Source organism: Myxine glutinosa, chromosome 5, assembly GCF_964187855.1.
Source record: "Myxine glutinosa chromosome 5, kmMyxGlut1.1, whole genome shotgun sequence".
Taxonomy (NCBI): Eukaryota; Metazoa; Chordata; class Myxini; order Myxiniformes; family Myxinidae; genus Myxine; species Myxine glutinosa.
This window is the reverse complement of record NC_136265.1, coordinates 179,637,758-179,659,191: the sequence shown is the minus strand read 5'-3', so window position 1 is coordinate 179,659,191 and position 21,434 is coordinate 179,637,758. Positions and strand designations below refer to the sequence as shown.

Sequence of the window (21,434 nt, the reverse complement as noted above, 5' to 3'; positions counted from 1 at the left end):
AAAGGAATCATAAGGTAGAATGGGCCAGGTTGAGTAATCCTTTGAGGATGTTTAAAGGAATCATCAGGTAAATGGGCCGGGTTGAGTAATCCTTTGAGGATGTTTAAAGGAATTGGAAGGTAAATGAGCCAGGTTGAGTAATCCTTTGAGGATGTTTAAAGGAATTGGAAGGTAAATGAGCCAGGTTGAGTAATGCTTTGAGGATGTTTAAAGGAATCATAAGGTAGAATGAGCCAGGTTGAGTTATCCTTTGAGGATGTTTAAAGGAATCATAAGGTAGAATGAGCCAGGTTGAGTAATCCTTTGAGGATGTTTAAAGGAATCATAAGGTAGAAGGAGCCAGGTTGAGTAATCCTTTGAGGATGTTTAAAGGAATCATAAGGTAGAATGGGCCGGGTTGAGTAATCCTTTGAGGATGTTTAAAGGAATTGGAAGGTAAATGGGCCGTGTTGAGTAATGCTTTGAGGATGTTTAAAGGAATCATAAGGTAGAATGAGCCAGGTTGAGTAATCCTTTGAGGATGTTTAAAGGAATCATAAGGTAGCATGGGCCAGGTTGAGTAATCCTTTGAGGATGTTTAAAGGAATTGGAAGGTAAATGAGCCAGGTTGAGTATAATTAAACATCCTTGAGGATGTTTAAAGGAATCATAAGGTAGAATGGGCCAGGTTGAGTAATGCTTTGAGGATGTTTAAAGGAATTGGAAGGTAAATGAGCCAGGTTGAGTAATCCTTTGAGGATGTTTAAAGGAATCATAAGGTAGAATGGGCCAGGTTGAGTAATCCTTTGAGCATGTTTTAAGGAATTGGAAGGTAAATGAGCCAGGTTGAGTAATCCTTTGAGGATGTTTAAGGAATCATAAGGTAGTATGAGCCAGGTTGAGTAATCCTTTGAGGATGTTTAAAGGAATTGGAAGGTAAATGAGTGAGGTTGAGTAATCCTTTGAGCATGTTTTAAGGAATCATCAGGTAGAATGAGCCAGGTTGAGTAATCCTTTGAGGATGTTTAAAGGAATTGGAAGGTAAATGAGTGAGGTTGAGTAATCCTTTGAGCATGTTTTAAGGAATCATAAGGTAGAATGGGCCAGGTTGAGTAATCCTTTGAGGATGTTTAAAGGAATCATAAGGTAGAATGAGCCAGGTTGAGTAATCCTTTGAGGATGTTTAAAGGAATCATAAGGTAGAATGAGCCAGGTTGAGTAATCCTTTGAGGATGTTTAAAGGAATCATAAAGTAGAATGGGCCGGGTTGAGTAATCCTTTGAGGATGTTTGAAGGAATCATAAGGTAGAATGAGCCAGGTTGAGTAATCCTTTGAGGATGTTTAAAGGAATCTTAAGGTAGAATGAGCCAGGTTGAGTAATCCTTTGAGGATGTTTAAAGGAATTGGAAGGTAAATGAGCCAGGTTGAGTAATCCTTTGAGGATATTTAAAGGAATTGGAAGGTAAATGAGTGAGGTTGAGTAATCCCTTGAGCATGTTTTAAGGAATTGGAAGGTAAATGAGCCAGGTTGAGTAATCCTTTGAGGATATTTAAAGGAATTGGAAGGTAAATGAGTGAGGTTGAGTAATCCTTTGAGCATGTTTTAAGGAATTGGAAGGTAAATGAGCCAGGTTGAGTAATCCTTTGAGGATGTTTAAGGAATCATAAGGTAGCATGGGCTGGGTTGAGTAATCCTTTGAGGATGTTTAAAGGAATCATCAGGTAAATGGGCCGGGTTGAGTAATCCTTTGAGGATGTTTAAAGGAATTGGAAGGTAAATGAGCCAGGTTGGGTAATCCTTTGAGGATGTTTAAAGGAATTGGAAGGTAAATTAGCCAGGTTGAGTAATGCTTTGAGGATGTTTAAAGGAATCATAAGGTAGAATGAGCCAGGTTGAGTTATCCTTTGAGGATGTTTAAAGGAATCATAAGGTAGAATGAGCCAGGTTGAGTAATCCTTTGAGGATGTTTAAAGGAATCATAAGGTAGAAGGAGCCAGGTTGAGTAATCCTTTGAGGATGTTTAAAGGAATCTTAAGGTAGAATGGGCCGGGTTGAGTAATCCTTTGAGGATGTTTAAAGGAATTGGAAGGTAAATGGGCCGGGTTGAGTAATGCTTTGAGGATGTTTAAAGGAATCATAAGGTAGAATGAGCCAGGTTGAGTAATCCTTTGAGGATGTTTAAAGGAATCATAAGGTAGCATGGGCCAGGTTGAGTAATCCTTTGAGGATGTTTAAAGGAATTGGAAGGTAAATGAGCCAGGTTGAGTATAATTAAACATCCTTGAGGATGTTTAAAGGAATCATAAGGTAGAATGGGCCAGGTTGAGTAATGCTTTGAGGATGTTTAAAGGAATTGGAAGGTAAATGAGCCAGGTTGAGTAATCCTTTGAGGATGTTTAAAGGAATCATAAGGTAGAATGGGCCAGGTTGAGTAATCCTTTGAGCATGTTTTAAGGAATTGGAAGGTAAATGAGCCAGGTTGAGTAATCCTTTGAGGATGTTTAAGGAATCATAAGGTAGTATGAGCCAGGTTGAGTAATCCTTTGAGGATGTTTAAAGGAATTGGAAGGTAAATGAGTGAGGTTGAGTAATCCTTTGAGCATGTTTTAAGGAATCATAAGGTAGAATGGGCCAGGTTGAGTAATCCTTTGAGGATGTTTAAAGGAATCATAAGGTAGAATGAGCCAGGTTGAGTAATCCTTTGAGGATGTTTAAAGGAATCATAAGGTAGTATGAGCCAGGTTGAGTAATCCTTTGAGGATGTTTAAAGGAATCATCAGGTAAATGAGCCAGGTTGAGAAATCCCTTGAGGATGCTTAAAGGAATCATAAGGTGGAATGGGCCAGGTTGAGTAATCCTTTGAGGATGTTTAAAGGAATCATAAGGTAAATGGGCCAGGTTGAGTAATCCTTTGAGGATGTTTAAAGGAATTGGAAGGTAAATGAGCCAGGTTGAGTAATGCTTTGAGGATGTTTAAAGGAATCATAAGGTAGAATGGGCCAGGTTGAGTAATCCTTTGAGGATGTTTAAAGGAATCATAAGGTAGAATGGGCCAGGTTGAGTAATCCTTTGAGGATGTTTAAAGGAATCATAAGGTAGAATGAGCCAGGTTGAGTAATCCTTTGAGGATGTTTAAAGGAATCATAAGGTAGAATGGGCCAGGTTGAGTAATGCTTTGAGGATGTTTAAAGGAATTGGAAGGTAAATGAGCCAGGTTGAGTAATGCTTTGAGGATGTTTAAAGGAATCATAAGGTAGAATGGGCCAGGTTGAGTAATCCTTTGAGGATGTTTAAAGGAATCATAAGGTAGAATGGGCCAGGTTGAGTAATCCTTTGAGGATGTTTAAAGGAATCATAAGGTAGAATGAGCCAGGTTGAGTAATCCTTTGAGGATGTTTAAAGGAATCATAAGGTAGAATGGGCCAGGTTGAGTAATGCTTTGAGGATGTTTAAAGGAATTGGAAGGTAAATGAGCCAGGTTGAGTAATGCTTTGAGGATGTTTAAAGGAATCATAAGGTAGAATGAGCCAGGTTGAGTAATCCTTTGAGGATGTTTAAAGGAATCATAAGGTAGCATGGGCCAGGTTGAGTAATCCTTTGAGGATGTTTAAAGGAATCATAAGGTAGAATGAGCCAGGTTGAGTAATCCTTTGAGGATGTTTAAAGGAATCATAAGGTAGAATGGGCCAGGTTGAGTAATGCTTTGAGGATGTTTAAAGGAATTGGAAGGTAAATGAGCCAGGTTGAGTAATGCTTTGAGGATGTTTAAAGGAATCATAAGGTAGTCTGGGCCAGGTTGAGTAATGCTTTGAGGATGTTTTAAGGAATTGGAAGGTAAATGAGCCAGGTTGAGTAATGCTTTGAGGATGTTTAAAGGAATCATAAGGTAGAATGAGCCAGGTTGAGTAATCCTTTGAGGATGTTTAAAGGAATCATAAGGTAGAATGGGCCAGGTTGAGTAATCCTTTGAGGATGTTTAAAGGAATCATAAGGTAGAATGAGCCAGGTTGAGTAATCCTTTGAGGATGTTTAAAGGAATTGGAAGGTAAATGAGCCAGGTTGAGTAATGCTTTGAGGATGTTTAAAGGAATCATAAGGAAGAATGGGCCAGGTTGAGTAATCCTTTGAGGATGTTTAAAGGAATCATAAGGTAGCATGGGCCAGGTTGAGTAATCCTTTGAGGATGTTTAAAGGAATTGGAAGGTAAATGAGCCAGGTTGAGTATAATTAAACATCCTTGAGGATGTTTAAAGGAATCATAAGGTAGAATGGGCCAGGTTGAGTAATGCTTTGAGGATGTTTAAAGGAATTGGAAGGTAAATGAGCCAGGTTGAGTAATCCTTTGAGGATGTTTAAAGGAATCATAAGGTAGAATGGGCCAGGTTGAGTAATCCTTTGAGGATGTTCAAAGGAATCATAAGGTAGAATGGGCCAGGTTGAGTAATCCTTTGAGGATGTTTAAAGGAATCATAAGGTAGAATGAGCCAGGTTGAGTAATCCTTTGAGGATGTTTAAAGGAATCATAAGGTAGAATGAGCCAGGTTGAGTAATCCTTTGAGGATGTTTAAAGGAATCATAAGGTAGCATGGGCCAGGTTGAGTAATCCTTTGAGGAAGTTTAAAGGAATCATAAGGTAGAATGAGCCAGGTTGAGTAATCCTTTGAGGATGTTTAAAGGAATCATAAGGTAGAATGGGCCAGGTTGAGTAATCCTTTGAGGATGTTTAAAGGAATTGGAAGGTAAATGAGCCAGGTTGAGTATAATTAAACATCCTTGAGGATGTTTAAAGGAATCATAAGGTAGAATGGGCCAGGTTGAGTAATGCTTTGAGGATGTTTAAAGGAATTGGAAGGTAAATGAGCCAGGTTGAGTAATCCTTTGAGGATGTTTAAAGGAATCATAAGGTAGAATGGGCCAGGTTGAGTAATCCTTTGAGGATGTTCAAAGGAATCATAAGGTAGAATGGGCCAGGTTGAGTAATCCTTTGAGGATGTTTAAAGGAATCATAAGGTAGAATGAGCCAGGTTGAGTAATCCTTTGAGGATGTTTAAAGGAATCATAAGGTAGAATGAGCCAGGTTGAGTAATCCTTTGAGGATGTTTAAAGGAATCATAAGGTAGCATGGGCCAGGTTGAGTAATCCTTTGAGGAAGTTTAAAGGAATCATAAGGTAGAATGAGCCAGGTTGAGTAATCCTTTGAGGATGTTTAAAGGAATCATAAGGTAGAATGGGCCAGGTTGAGTAATCCTTTGAGGATGTTCAAAGGAATCATAAGGTAGAATGGGCCAGGTTGAGTAATCCTTTGAGGATGTTTAAAGGAATCATAAGGTAGAATGAGCCAGGTTGAGTAATCCTTTGAGGATGTTTAAAGGAATCATAAGGTAGAATGGGCCAGGTTGAGTAATCCTTTGAGGATGTTTAAAGGAATCATAAGGTAGAATGAGCCAGGTTGAGTTATCCTTTGAGGATGTTTAAAGGAATCATAAGGTAGAATGAGCCAGGTTGAGTAATCCTTTGAGGATGTTTAAAGGAATCATAAGGTAGAATGAGTGAGGTTGAGTAATCCTTTGAGCATGTTTTAAGGAATCATCAGGTAGAATGAGCCAGGTTGAGTAATCCTTTGAGGATGTTTAAAGGAATTGGAAGGTAAATGAGTGAGGTTGAGTAATCCTTTGAGCATGTTTTAAGGAATCATAAGGTAGAATGGGCCAGGTTGAGTAATCCTTTGAGGATGTTTAAAGGAATCATAAGGTAGAATGAGCCAGGTTGAGTAATCCTTTGAGGATGTTTAAAGGAATCATAAGGTAGAATGGGCCAGGTTGAGTAATGCTTTGAGGATGTTTAAAGGAATTGGAAGGTAAATGAGCCAGGTTGAGTAATGCTTTGAGGATGTTTAAAGGAATCATAAGGTAGAATGGGCCAGGTTGAGTAATCCTTTGAGGATGTTCAAAGGAATCATAAGGTAGAATGGGCCAGGTTGAGTAATCCTTTGAGGATGTTTAAAGGAATCATAAGGTAGAATGAGCCAGGTTGAGTAATCCTTTGAGGATGTTTAAAGGAATCATAAGGTAGAATGGGCCAGGTTGAGTAATCCTTTGAGGATGTTTAAAGGAATCATAAGGTAGCATGGGCCAGGTTGAGTAATCCTTTGAGGAAGTTTAAAGGAATCATAAGGTAGAATGAGCCAGGTTGAGTAATCCTTTGAGGATGTTTTAAGGAATCATAAGGTAGCATGGGCCGGGTTGAGTAATCCTTTGAGGATATTTAAAGGAATTGGAAGGTAAATGAGTGAGGTTGAGTAATCCCTTGAGCATGTTTTAAGGAATTGGAAGGTAAATGAGCCAGGTTGAGTAATCCTTTGAGGATATGTAAAGGAATTGGAAGGTAAATGAGCCAGGTTGAGTAATCCTTTGAGGATATTTAAAGGAATTGGAAGGTAAATGAGTGAGGTTGAGTAATCCCTTGAGCATGTTTTAAGGAATTGGTAGGTAAATGAGCCAGGTTGAGTAATCCTTTGAGGATATTTAAAGGAATTGGAAGGTAAATGAGTGAGGTTGAGTAATCCTTTGAGCATGTTTTAAGGAATTGGAAGGTAAATGAGCCAGGTTGAGTAATCCTTTGAAGATGTTTAAGGAATCATAAGGTAGCATGGGCTGGGTTGAGTAATCCTTTGAGGATGTTTAAAGGAATCATCAGGTAAATGGGCCGGGTTGAGTAATCCTTTGAGGATGTTTAAAGGAATTGGAAGGTAAATGAGCCAGGTTGAGTAATGCTTTGAGGATGTTTAAAGGAATTGGAATGTAAATGAGCCAGGTTGAGTAATGCTTTGAGGATGTTTAAAGGAATCATAAGGTAAATGGGCCGGGTTGAGTAATCCTTTGAGGATGTTTAAAGGAATTGGAAGGTAAATGAGCCAGGTTGAGTAATGCTTTGAGGATGTTTAAAGGAATCATAAGGTAGAATGAGCCAGGTTGAGTTATCCTTTGAGGATGTTTAAAGGAATCATAAGGTAGAATGAGCCAGGTTGAGTCATCCTTTGAGGATGTTTAAAGGAATCATAAGGTAGAAGGAGCCAGGTTGAGTAATCCTTTGAGGATGTTTAAAGGAATCATAAGGTAGAATGGGCCGGGTTGAGTAATCCTTTGAGGATGTTTAAAGGAATTGGAAGGTAAATGGGCCAGGTTGAGTAATCCTTTGAGGATGTTTTAAGGAATTGGAAGGTAAAGAGCCAGGTTGAGTAATCCTTTGAGGATGTTTAAAGGAATCATAAGGTAGAATGAGCCAGGTTGAGTAATCCTTTGAGGATGTTTAAAGGAATCATAAGGTAGAATGGGCCAGGTTGAGTAATCCTTTGAGGATGTTTAAAGGAATTGGAAGGTAAATGGGCCAGGTTGAGTAATCCTTTGAGGATGTTTTAAGGAATTGGAAGGTAAATGAGCCAGGTTGAGTAATCCTTTGAGGATGTTTAAAGGAATCATAAGGTAGAATGAGCCAGGTTGAGTAATCCTTTGAGGATGTTTAAAGGAATCATAAGGAAGAATGGGCCAGGTTGAGTAATCCTTTGAGGATGTTTAAAGGAATCATAAGGTAGAATGAGCCAGGTTGAGTAATCCTTTGAGGATGTTTTAAGGAATCATAAGGTAGCATGGGCCGGGTTGAGTAATCCTTTGAGGATATTTAAAGGAATTGGAAGGTAAATGAGTGAGGTTGAGTAATCCTTTGAGCATGTTTTAAGGAATTGGAAGGTAAATGAGCCAGGTTGAGTAATCCTTTGAGGATGTTTAAGGAATCATAAGGTAGAATGGGCCAGGTTGAGTAATCCTTTGAGGATGTTTAAAGGAATCATAAGGTAGAATGAGCCAGGTTGAGTAATCCTTTGAGGATGTTTAAAGGAATCATAAGGTAGAATGAGCCAGGTTGAGTAATCCTTTGAGGATGTTTAAAGGAATCATAAGGTAGAATGAGCCAGGTTGAGTAATCCTTTGAGGATGTTTAAAGGAATCATAAAGTAGAATGGGCCGGGTTGAGTAATCCTTTGAGGATGTTTCAAGGAATCATAAGGTAGAATGGGCCAGGTTGAGTAATCCTTTGAGGATGTTTAAAGGAATCATAAGGTAGAATGAGCCAGGTTGAGTAATCCTTTGAGGATGTTTAAAGGAATCATAAGGTAGAATGAGCCAGGTTGACTAATCCTTTGAGGATGTTTAAAGGAATCATAAGGTAGAATGAGCCAGGTTGAGTAATCCTTTGAGGATGTTTAAAGGAATCATAAGGTAGAATGAGCCAGGTTGAGTAATCCTTTGAGGATGTTTAAAGGAATCATAAGGTAGCATGAGCCAGGTTGAGTAATCCTTTGAGGATGTTTAAAGGAATCATAAGGTAGAATGGGCCGGGTTGAGTAATCCTTTGAGGATGTTTAAAGGAATCATAAGGTAGCATGGGCCAGGTTGAGTAATCCTTTGAGGATGTTTAAAGGAATCATAAGGTAGAATGGGCCGGGTTGAGTAATCCTTTGAGGATGTTTAAAGGAATCATAAGGTAGAATGGGCCAGGTTGAGTAATCCTTTGAGCATGTTTAAAGGAATCATAAGGTAGAATGGGCCAGGTTGAGTAATCCTTTGAGGATGTTTAAAGGAATCATAAGGTAGAATGAGCCAGGTTGAGTAATCCTTTGAGGATGTTTAAAGGAATCATCAGGTAAATGAGCCAGGTTGAGAAATCCCTTGAGGATGCTTAAAGGAATCATAAGGTAGAATGAGCCAGGTTGAGTAATCCTTTGAGGATGTTTAAAGGAATCATAAAGTAGAATGGGCCGGGTTGAGTAATCCTTTGAGGATGTTTAAAGGAATCATAAGGTAGAATGAGCCAGGTTGAGTAATCCTTTGAGGATGTTTAAAGGAATTGGAAGGTAAATGAGCCAGGTTGAGTAATCCTTTGAGGATGTTTAAAGGAATCATAAGGTAGAATGAGCCAGGTTGAGAAATCCCTTGAGGATGCTTAAAGGAATCATAAGGTAGAATGAGCCAGGTTGAGAAATCCCTTGAGGATGGTTAAAGTAATTAGGTAAAATGAATGAATCATGATGAATGATGAAACATATTTACATCACTGATGGTGATTGGCTGAAGGCCCTCAAATCAGCGTTTGTTGATCCATCGTGAATATGTCGATGAGAAGTGTTGAAGTTCTCAATTTAATCTTTGCAGGAGAGCTGGGCAGGTGACGCTGCACAAGTGAGTGACTTTGTAACAACTTACCTGCATGACCAGCTGCGCCATGTCCAAGAACCCTACCTCACTTTGGAAGAGGTTGGTGATACGTTTGTCAAACATAATTAACATGCATAAATAACAATATGCCTGCCTATTTATTTTTTAATAAGTGTGCACTAAAGTGAACAAAGTTCAATTCCAGGTTTGTTCATTCGCCTCGCCAATGTTACAAACAGATGTGATGTTACAAACAAAACAACAACAGGCATTTTAAGGCCATTTTCCCTGCTAGAGCGGGGGTTAGCCTTGCGGTCCCCATGACAATCATCTCCATTTTGCCCTATTTTCTGCAATGTGATGTGAACCACATGATACTACAGCAATAGAGCGGTTTCCCACTTGCACATCACTTCCACGCATCACTAGCACTGTGCTCCGACTCCCTCATGTATACTTATTCAGCGTGATTACAATCTATCACCTATAATCCACTCTCTATAATCGGCTGATTGTAATCAGCTGATTGTAATCAGCTGATTGTAATCCTCTGATTGTAATCTGCTGATCATAATCCACTGATCGCAATCCGCTTATTGTAGTCCACTGATTGTAGTCCGCTGATTGTAGTCCGCTGATTGTAGTCCGCTGATTGTGATCTGCTGATTGTAATCTGCTAATCGTAATCCACCATCTATAATCTGCTGATCGTAATCTGCTGATTGTAATCCGCTCATCGTAATCCATCATCAGTATTCCACTGTCTATAATCCACTGATTGTAATCAGCTCATTGAAATCTGCTGATCATAATCCACCATCTGTAGTCAACCTTCTGTAATCTGCCATCTGCAATTCACTATCTATAATCCACCATCTGTAATCCACCGTCTGTAGTCCACCGTCTGTAATCCACCATTTGTAATCCATCGTCTGCAATTCACTGTCTGTAGAAGATTTCCTGCATCAATTTAGTCAATCATGTTCATTATATTCGTTTTTACCTCCACCACCGAAGGTAGATGGAGGTTATGTTTTCACCCCTGTCTGATTGTCTGGCTGTGAACAAGATATCTCAAAAAGTTGTGGACGGATTCGGACGAAATGTGGCAGATATGTAGCGAATGTGACGAGGACGAAATGATTAGATTTTGGTGAAGATCCGGATTCGGATCCGGCTACAATAATTTTTTTAAGTGATTCTTCACCATTGGGAGATGGGGCCAAAAACGATACATAGCGGGATATCTCAAAAAATTGTGGACGGATTTGGACGAAACTTGTATTTTGACAAGACCGAATCGATTCGATTTTGGTGAAGATGTGAATATGGATTCGGATTCGAGAATTTTTTCTTTTTGTGATTATTCACCATTGAGAGATTGGCCCAAATAGTCTAGTAGGAAGACTAGGTCCCCCTGCACCCCCCGGAGATATACTTCTAATCAGTGTTTCTAGATTGGAAAAAATGTGTAGAAAATGACTAGCTATGGCCCCAAGCTGAAAAAATGTCCCACATACCATTTTTATGCAAATTACTGCTGCAAATTTTATGCAAAATTATGCAAATTTTATGCAAATTTTTGATGAGGAGTAGAGTTGAGGGGTCTTTGAGGGCTTCATCGAGGTGCTCTCGGTTGCAAGACTGGGTCATTCTGAGAAGCACAGCAGGGTCAGAGATCATGATGTTCTCCTCCTCAGTGAATCTCTCCATCAACAGCCTCTCCATTGCCTCACACACTGTTTTGAGGCAAAAGAGGGACTTTGCGTAGGCCTTTCCACTGAGAACACCTTTGAGAGATCCACTTGTTACTAGTTGTGCCTCAAAGAGAATCTGCATATCCAGAACCACGCATCTTGTGTCCAGTGAGCATCCCGATGTAGTTCATGGATGTGTGGAAGGGTCCAATCGTTACTACATGACTAGCAAATTCATTTGGCCAGCGCCAGATGATGGGAAGGGCTTTCATGCAGACACCCAGATCAAATGTATTCAGGACCCATCTCTGACCCACCTCAGCAGTTGCTGCCTCGGAACGCTTCAGTAGCTCACGAACAACTGCGTTGTCTGTGATCGGTTGGTGGATAGGCGTGCAGTAGTCGACTGTTGATTTGCTGGGTGGGGGAGAACCAGTTGCAGAGGTGAAACCCCCTAGCCCAGGCACAGGCTGCAGGCCATTGCCATGCCATGCAGGCACCAGGCACAGACCGATCACAGACAACGCAGTTGTTCGTGAGCTACTGAAGCGTTCCGAGGCAGCAACTGCTGAGGTGGGTCAGAGATGGGTCCTGAATACATTTGATCTGGGTGTCTGCATGAAAGCCCTTCCCATCATCTGGCGCTGGCCAAATGAATTTGCTAGTCATGTAGTAACGATTGGACCCTTCCACACATCCATGAACTACATCGGGATGCTCACTGGACACAAGATGCGTGGTTCTGGATATGCAGAGATTCTCTTTGAGGCACAACTAGTAACAAGTGGATCTCTCAAAGGTGTTCTCAGTGGAAAGGCCTACGCAAAGTCCCTCTTTTGCCTCAAAACAGTGTGTGAGGCAATGGAGAGGCTGTTGATGGAGAGATTCACTGAGGAGGAGAACATCATGATCTCTGACCCTGCTGTGCTTCTCAGAATGACCCAGTCTTGCAACCGAGAGCACCTCGATGAAGCCCTCAAAGACCCCTCAACTCTACTCCTCATCAAAAATTTGCATAAAATTTGCATAATTTTGCATAAAATTTGCAGCAGTAATTTGCATAAAAATGGTATGTGGGACATTTTTTCAGCTTGGGGCCATAGCTAGTCATTTTCTACACATTTTTTCCAATCTAGAAACACTGATTAGAAGTATATCTCCGGGGGGTGCAGGGGGACCTAGTCTTCCTACTAGACTAAAAAGCTTTAAGAACAAGGACATGATATTTTAAGAAGTTGTGGACGAGTTATGACTAAACTTGGTGGACGAGTTGGTTTGGTAACAAGAACAAGCCGATTAGATTTTGGTTGAGGTCCAAATCCAGATCTGGCCTATCAGTGGGATACAAATCATAAACTCTTCAGCTCAGCCTGGCGCAGGTGTGCGCTCTACCGACTTCTGTTCTAGTTTTCCCTGTTTTTCTCTCGCCTTGGGACAACAACCTCTATGTGTCCACCACTCTTCCCTCTGACGCTTCTTTGTTTCAGTTTAATGCCATCATATGCGTCTCATATTGCAACCCATGATCATTCCAAAATCGTTCCTCTTTTTTTCACAATGGGGTTATGCCCTTATAGAAGGTTCTCACAAGGTCTTATCAGATTGCAATTATCTTTTGAGAAATCATTGGAGGTTTCTGTAAGGGGTCCCCTCGGGTACACTCTGCCCTCCCTTGACGGTTGAAACCCCCTCATCTCATTTTACTCCAACATGAGCCTCCGCCATGTATTGATAAACAGGTAAGTATGATTATCTTATCAATCAAACTTGGCATGCTTGGAGATGCAGGTCCCTGCAGGTACGCACATGTTGAGGCAGGTCATTATCACAGGGACACACTCTTTAAACAGGAGGCCTCAAGTCATGGTTATTCTAGCCAGTCTCTGTTTACATAATTCATATTTCTTATTCGGTCTAATCCTCTTTCAACTTCATTTCTCCTCCAGTTTCTCACATTCTTGTTCTCGTGGGAGAACAGTATCTGTGAGTTTCGTATTGAACACCTCGTCCAAGAGAGTATGGACAACCCTCTTTCTCACTACTGGATCAGCTCATCTCACAACACGTAATGTCTTGTGTGATTGGGGTGGTGGGGGATGGGGGGGGGGGGGGGGAGGGGAGGAGGAATGAGATGAGGTCTGGGAGAATGGGAGGATGAGAACCGGGAGAAGGATGAGGGAGGCTGCTCGTGGGATGGGAGGAGGGCATGAAGGCTGTGAAAGGTATTGTTGTTGTCGCGTGGTTCGTCCGATTACCTGATTTGAATTCGGCGAGTCGCCTCAATGCAACCGTAACGGTCCACTGAGTTGGTGGTCCTGGGCAGGATTACGGGCCTTTGCACTTCTGATACCATATACCCTTGAAACCACGTGCCTCGTCACCAACTACGGCCGAGAGAAGCCGAGAGCGCACGGTATGGTCTTGATATGCAGCGTTATTTGTTGCAGCCAATGAGCCCCCAAAGAGTTTCTCTAAACCACCAAATGAAAAAAACCACGACTGCCAGAATTCACTCAAAGACCAAGGACGTTTAATTATAATAATAATGAGGAGGGATTATACAAGAAGCAATCGATTCACAAATAGATAATGCAACAAACCCCTTAACATCTACCGAATACACGCCCACAATGCCAACAAAGAACGGGATTCCTTAATTTTCTAACCTTAGGGCCCAATCAAACACACCATGTGAGATAGACACAGTGGGAAGGATAACACAGGAAGAGTTTTGAGAACCTTCTATAAGGGGCACCCGACGCAGTCTGGCAGGACGGGTCCCACACAGTCCCGTTAAGAGGCTGAGGGGAACGTCCCGCACCGCTGGTGAGGTGAAAGAGAGAATAAAGGGCGTGGCTCCGGCTTCGGTAGGGCGTGGCTCCGGCCTCGGTAGCGCATGGCTCCGGCCTCGGTAGGGAATGGCTCCGGCCTCGGTAGGGCAGCCTCGGTAGGGCGTGGCTCCGACCTCGGTAGGGCGTGGCTCCGGCCTCGGTAGGGCATGGCTCCGGCCTCGGTAGGGCGTGGCTCCAGCCTTGGTAGGGCGGCCTCGGTAGAGCATGGCTCTGGGCTCGGTAGGGCGTGGCTCCGGCCACGGTAGGGCATGGCTCGGGCGTTTTACACGTGTAATCTCGCACAGCCTTTTTTGTGCCGGTCAAGGTGGTCTCCTCCCACTTCCCGAGTCGCCCCACCTTTATGGCTTTAGGCCCGTGCATCACCAATGACTGCACCACACCCCAACCCTCTAACTCACCATGGGCCACTGGCTCGGTCAGTAGAGTGGAAAGACTCCAGGACCTGTCATCTCGATGTTCTGAGTTGAGACTGTCGGATCGTGTTCGTAGGGTGACTTTTCCCGCTAAAACTAGCGCCGTTGGCCCAGCGAAACACTAAAAGAGACATTTATGACTGATTACAGAGGATAAAACAGTAAAATGGGGTCAAAAGGGGTGGACGGCGTGTTGTATAACTAGTCCTATAAGTGACGCATATCTGATAACACGATTAATTACTTTACACTTACTCGAGACATTCATTTAAGGAAATAACTGCTCTATACTAAGTATTATTAACCCTCGAGGAGTTATTTCCACAACAGTGTTGAAGGAGAAGGGTATTTTAAGAGATAAGGTTGAGATTGGTTGAAGGTATGAACGATCAGGAATGGATGAAAGAAATGAAGGATGGGGATTTAAAAGTTATGGGTTGGAGTAAAGCAATTTTTGACCATGTGTACTTTTTACATGTGACATGTCACAGATCTACAAGAGATTTGCATTGCTGTTGTTGGGGTTCTTGTTCGGGGTCGATTTTTCAAATGTGCACCCGTTGGTCGGACAGTCGCCAGACCACACACACATCTGTCACTTGACTCCACCCACCATAGTACGAGACGAAATTATATGGCCACCATCTTGTTTCCTGGTGGGCCTAATACAGGCCTGTAGGGCTCTGCTGATTATACACTGCCCGGGTTTGTTGCATCAGATTTCCATTGGCTTTGTTTGGGTCGCGTGTTATTGACGATGAAGGGGACTTTAGTGTGGAAGGAAAAGATGTCCGAGGGGTTCGGAATCCGAATCAATCCTTTATTCCAACCACGACCAACCAAACCCGCTCACCTCACTTCCAGTTGCACCCGGTTCGGGAACAACCTCGATGAACCCGAGCCCCAATGCATTTACATATTATAACATGAAAGGCAAAATGATGCAGCTACAGGACCTCGAAAAATCTAATCATATGTCGAATAACAGTCGAGTTTAATCAGGCCCATCAGAACTCATGGTACATGAGAACAGCACATCACAATGGTACATCAGAATGGTACATCACAATGGCACATCAGAACAGTAGGCTACATCACAATGGTACATCACAATGGCACATCAGAACAGTAGGCTACATCACAATGGTACATCAGAACAGTACATCACAATGGTACATCAGAATGGTACATCACAATGGCACATCAGAACAGTAGGCTACATCACAATGGTACATCAGAACAGTACATCACAATGGTACATCAGAACAGCACATCACAATGGTACATCAGAATGGTACATCACAATGGCACATCAGAACAGTACATCACAATGGTACATCACAATGGTACATCACAATGGTACATCACAATGGCACATCAGAACAGTAGGCTACATCACAATGATACATCAGAACAGTACATCACAATGGTACATCAGAACAGCACATCACAATGGTACATCACAATGGTACATCACAATGGCACATCAGAACAGTAGGCTACATCACAATGGTACATCAGAACAGTACATCACAATGGTACATCAGAACAGTACATCACAATGGTACATCACAATGGTACATCACAATGGCACATCAGAACAGTAGGCTACATCACAATGGTACATCAGAACAGTACATCACAATGGTACATCAGAACAGCACATCACAATGGTACATCAGAATGGTACATCACAATGGCACATCAGAACAGTACATCACAATGGTACATCACAATGGTACATCACAATGGCACATCAGAACAGTAGGCTACATCACAATGATACATCAGAACAGTACATCACAATGGTACATCAGAAAAGTACATCACAATGGTACATCAGAAAAGTACATCACAATGGTACATCAGAACAGTACATCAGAATGGTACATCACAATGGTACATCAGAACAGTACATCACAATGGTACATCAGAACAGTACATCACAATGGTACATCAGAAAAGTACATCACAATGGTACATCAGAACAGTACATCACAATGGTACACCAGAACAGTACATCACAATGGTACATCAGAACAGTACATCACAATGGTACATCAGAATGGTACATCACAATGGTACATCAGAACAGTACATCACAATGGTACATCACAATGGTACATCAGAACAGTGCATCACAATGGTACATCACAATGGTACATCAGAACAGTACATCACAATGGTACATCACAATGGTACATCAGAACAGCACATCACAATGGTACATCACAATGGTACATCACAATGGCACATCAGAACAGTAGGCTACATCACAATGATACATCAGAACAGTACATCACAATGGTACATCAGAAAAGTACATCACAATGGTACATCAGAAAAGTACATCACAATGGTACATCAGAACAGTACATCAGAATGGTACATCACAATGGTACATCAGAACAGTACATCACAATGGTACATCAGAACAGTACATCACAATGGTACATCAGAAAAGTACATCACAATGGTACATCAGAACAGTACATCACAATGGTACATCAGAACAGTACATCACAATGGTACATCAGAACAGTACATCACAATGGTACATCAGAATGGTACATCACAATGGTACATCAGAACAGTACATCACAATGGTACATCACAATGGTACATCAGAACAGTGCATCACAATGGTACATCACAATGGTACATCAGAACAGTACATCACAATGGTACATCAGAACAGTACATCACAATGGTACATCAGAATGGTACATCACAATGGTACATCAGAACAGTACATCACAATGTTACATCACAATGTTACATCAGAACGGTACATCAGAACGGTACATCAGAACGGTACATGAGAACGGTACATCAGAACGGTACATCACAATGGTACATCAGAATGGTACATCAGAATAGTACATCAGAACGGTACATCAGAACGGTACATCAGAATGTTACATAAGGACGGTGCATCAGAACGGTGCATCAGAACGGTGCATCAGAACGGACATCAGAATGGACAACAAAACGGTACATCAGCAAGGTGCATCAGAACGGTACATCACAATGGTACATCACAACGGTACATCACAACGGTACATCACAACAGTACATCACAACGGTACATCAGAACGGTACATCAGAAAGCACGGTACATCAGAAAGCACGGTACATCAGAACAGTCCATCACAATGGTACTTCAGAAAGCACGGTACATCAGAAAGCACGGTACATCAGAAAGGTACATCAGAAAGCACGGTGCATCAGAACGGTACATGAGAACAGTACATCAGAAAGCACAGTACATCAGAACGGTACATCAGAACAGTACATCAGAAAGCACGGTACATCAGAAAGCACGGTACATCAGAACGGTACATCAGAACAGTACATCAGAAAGCACGGCACATCAGAAAGCACGGTACATCAGAAAGAATGGTACATCAGAAAGCACGGTACATCAGAAAGCACGGTACATCAGAAAGAACGGTGCATTAGAATGGTACATCAGAACGGTACATCAGAAAGCACGGTACATCAGAAAGCACGGTACATCAGAACGGTACATCAGAAAGCACGGTACATCAGAACGGTACATCAGAAAGCACGGTACATCAGAATGGTATATCAAAAAGCACGGTACATCAGAATGGTACATCAGAAAGCACGGTACATCAGAATGGTATATCAAAAAGCACGGTACATCAGAATGGTACATCAGAAAGCATGGTACATCAGAACGGTATATCAGAAAGCACGGTACATCAGAACGGTATATCAGAAAGCACGGTACATCAAAGCGCGGTACATCAGAATGGTCATCAGAAAGCACGGTACATCAGAAAGCACGGTACATCAGAAAGCACGGTGAGGTGTCGAGTTAATATTTTAACATCGCATTAACCGTGTGTTTCCCAATCACGCTGTTCATCTTTTAAGAAGCGTTTACCAATCGGCCCGTTACCGGAACTTGTCACAGGTTGTGACCATAGTGCGGTCACTCCTATTTTTAGTATACATAGTAGAGGTCCGTGGAAGAGCTAGTTCTAGTACACTGAACGGATCAGGATGTAACAGGCCACAAGGAACATTAGGGGGGGGGGGGGGGGGGACACCAACAGCAGAGTTGAAGACCAAGACAGAGGCAGGTGGACAAACAATGGGTGTGGGGAGCAATTGAGGACAGGACCGAGTTTATTAATGAACAAAGTGACATCGGTTAAACAGATGGAGATTTCCCATCAACGTCACATGAAACACTTTGTTTAAAAGTAAGTTTATAAACTTGGAGACAGTTATACATCAACTGGAAGGTGAGAAAATCGTCATCAGGTGGTGCAAGTGATACATGTTTGAGAGTTATTATGCTCAACCTCTGTTATCACCAATATGAGGGCTGTTTGTACACCTGCCAGGTACCTTACTGGAGACCAATTCTCCAGTGAATCCTCTACAGAGGCCTACGCACGTTGCTTACGAATGGGCTGTCGCTGCATCGAACGTACGTAACCTTCACCTAGTAACGCAGAACACCTGGCTAGTCGTGGGCTACACTCGGTACTCAATCAAGGTGTTGAACTACCTCAAAAAAGCCAAAAAAAACCTCAAAAAATCCGTTATCTGCAAGATACCTTGACTTCCTGGTAAAGAGACTTCCCTTGTGAAATGCTCCCACAGTGGATTGCTGGGATGGACCGGAGGAAACACCGATAATCTACCACGGTCACACCCTCACCTCCAAGATCCGTTTCCTGGATGTGATCACAACCATCAAAGAACATGCCTTCGCAACCTCAGAGTGAGCGGTGTTGCCCCATCTCATGTACCTGTTGATCACAGTACCTGCCTTTAAGAACTCTCACAAAACTTCATCATCGTAGCTTCTGTCTCTAACACTTCTGCACCCCTGGTGTCTCACTATAATGATCATGATCGTAATTGTATTTAATATGAGCTCCATTATATAGCGATTATCACCATTTCACTTTGTGATCACAGCTATCCGGTAATCCTCTCAATTGAAGATCACTGCACAATCTCCCAGCAGCGCAGGATGGCATACCTGTTCCGCCAGGTAAGAGATTCACACTCAAAGCACCTTCTGTCCTTGCTCAACTTACTTGAGACAGGTACGGTTTTGACGAAGTATCGGATGGCAATATGGTTAATACAATCGTGATACCTTTGGTAGAAACCCCCAGATTGAATTTCATGTTTCCTGTCTCATTTGATGAAATGTCTTTTTCATTCCCTTCCATGATGATCTTCCAACGATCACATCTTAGGTGAAACTTGAGGCCTCACGGATTGTCTGTGAAGTTGTTATGGGGTGGTAGAGTATGACACAGAATGTCACAAACCCTCTAGGACCGTCTCTAGGACCGTCTCTAGGACCATCTCTAGGACCGTCTCAAGGACGCTCTCTAGGACCCTCTCTAGGACCCTCTCTAGAACCGTCTCTGCGATCGTCTCTAGGACCGTCTCTAGGACCGTCTCTAGGACCGGCTCTAGGACCGTCCTTAGGACCGTCTCGACGATCGTCTCAAGGACCGTCTTTCGGATCGTCTCTGGGATCGTCTCTAGGACCGTCTCTATGACTGTCTCTAGGATAGTCTCTATGACCGGCTCTAGGACCGTCTTTATGACTATGACTGTCTCTACGACTGTCTCTAGGACCGTCTCAAGGACCGTCTCTCGGACTGTCTCTCGGACCGTCTCTACGATCGTCTCAAGGACCGTCTCTAGGATAGTCTCTATGACCGTCTCTAGGACCGTCTCTATGATCGTCTCAAGGACCGGCTCTAGGATTGTCTCTCGGACCGTCTCTAGGATTGTCTCTAGCATCGTCTCTAGCATCGTCTCTAGGACCCTCTCTAGGACCGTCTCTGTGATCGTCTCTGCGATCGTCTCTAGGATCGTCTCTAGGACCGTCTCTACGATCGTCTCAAGGACCGTCTTTAGGATCGTCTCTAGGACCGTCTCTATGACTGTCTTTAGGATCGTCTCTACGATCGTCTCTAGGATCGTCTCTAGGATCGTCTCTAGGACCGTCTCTAGGACCGTCTCTAGGACCGTCTCTCGGTGGTTTGAATGGTCTGTGTGCGGCTTGCCTATCACTTTGATTTTCCTTTGTTAAAATCTCTGTTATTTACTTGTTACGTCATGTATATCTGTACAAACAAGTCATTTCGAGCAGGTGTTTGAAATCTCTTCTGTGCAGTAGTTAAGTTGTAAGTCGACGCACCTTTACTAGGGGAATGAATTCTATTTAACGGGACATGGCCTGGCTAGGACCCTTTTCTGATTAGTGGTCCAGCTAGTCGAGGTTGAGCCATTTTTTTTCCATTTGTATAGGGCTGAATACACAAGGTATGGGTCTTATCGGCTGAAAGTTGATAAAGGTGTGCTCAATGCCATTGGAAGCAAGGTAAAGTTTATGTTTTGGGCATCCTCTTGCTCCGACGAAGGCCTAATGCCCAAAAGGTAAGGTTCACCTTGCTTCCCACGGCAGTTAGCACACCTTTATTAACCTTAAGTTTATAAAACCCATCGTTTGAATTGTCTACCAATGCAGACCCTTGCCAACAAGTTGGAAACGGTCGTTGTTATCGATGCCTTGGTCTCGATGATCAAGTCCAAACTTTTATATCCAGCGATTCGAGTTTCTAGTTGTCACTGATCACAGAATTGCAAAGTTATCGCTACAACGACGTTCAGGTACCAGAACACCTCAAATTGAGAGTTTGTTTCAAATGCTGTGACCTCTGGTTTGTGCCGTCGCGTTCTAGACTTCAGAGGGAAAATTGATTGTTTCTCTTGCAGCAGCTCGAAGTCCATTGATCATCAGGAGATTCCTTCTCCATGTGAAAAACCAATATTATCAATGGGATTCAGAGTCGTGTTCCAAAGCAGACTATCGTTTTGTTCAAAGCACACAGTCCAAGGTATGATATCGCACCTGCCCGAAATCGGATCTCAAAGGCCTCTGACGAACCTCTGAAACCCGATGATAAAGGATCAGGTCCATCTTTGCAATGTAATCTTCATCACTTCCTTCATTGATGAAAGATGGAGTCTGACGGACACAGCTTGAGATAAGGCACAGTGTCTGAACACTATCTTTAGTTAAATGGCCTGACGACTCAATCCTTCAATTGGCATTCCACCAAACCTCTCGTTACAGGCTTTTACAGTATGATGAAAAATAAATATATCTTCGATCTCACTTTCAAACATCTAAACATTTCTGTGGAACTTTGGAACATCTTCAGGTACAAGTCCAGAGTGGAGCAACAATGTCCATGTGTAACATCTTCAG

The 21,434-nt window shown here is 42.4% G+C and overlaps 1 protein-coding gene across 1 annotated transcript in view; it reads left to right on the top strand.

The window, feature by feature from the left end:
• The window catches only part of LOC137426654 (1-phosphatidylinositol 4,5-bisphosphate phosphodiesterase gamma-1-like), a 170,900-nt gene that overhangs the window by 47,483 nt on the left and 101,983 nt on the right, over positions 1–21,434 (top strand). Inside the window, exons 10-14 of the mRNA XM_078779175.1 lie at positions 9,188–9,289; positions 12,834–12,952; positions 18,532–18,617; positions 18,794–18,914; positions 19,115–19,190. Of these exons, the coding sequence (XP_078635301.1) occupies positions 9,188–9,289; positions 12,834–12,952; positions 18,532–18,617; positions 18,794–18,914; positions 19,115–19,190 (504 nt within the window). The remainder of the gene's footprint in view (positions 1–9,187; positions 9,290–12,833; positions 12,953–18,531; positions 18,618–18,793; positions 18,915–19,114; positions 19,191–21,434) is intronic.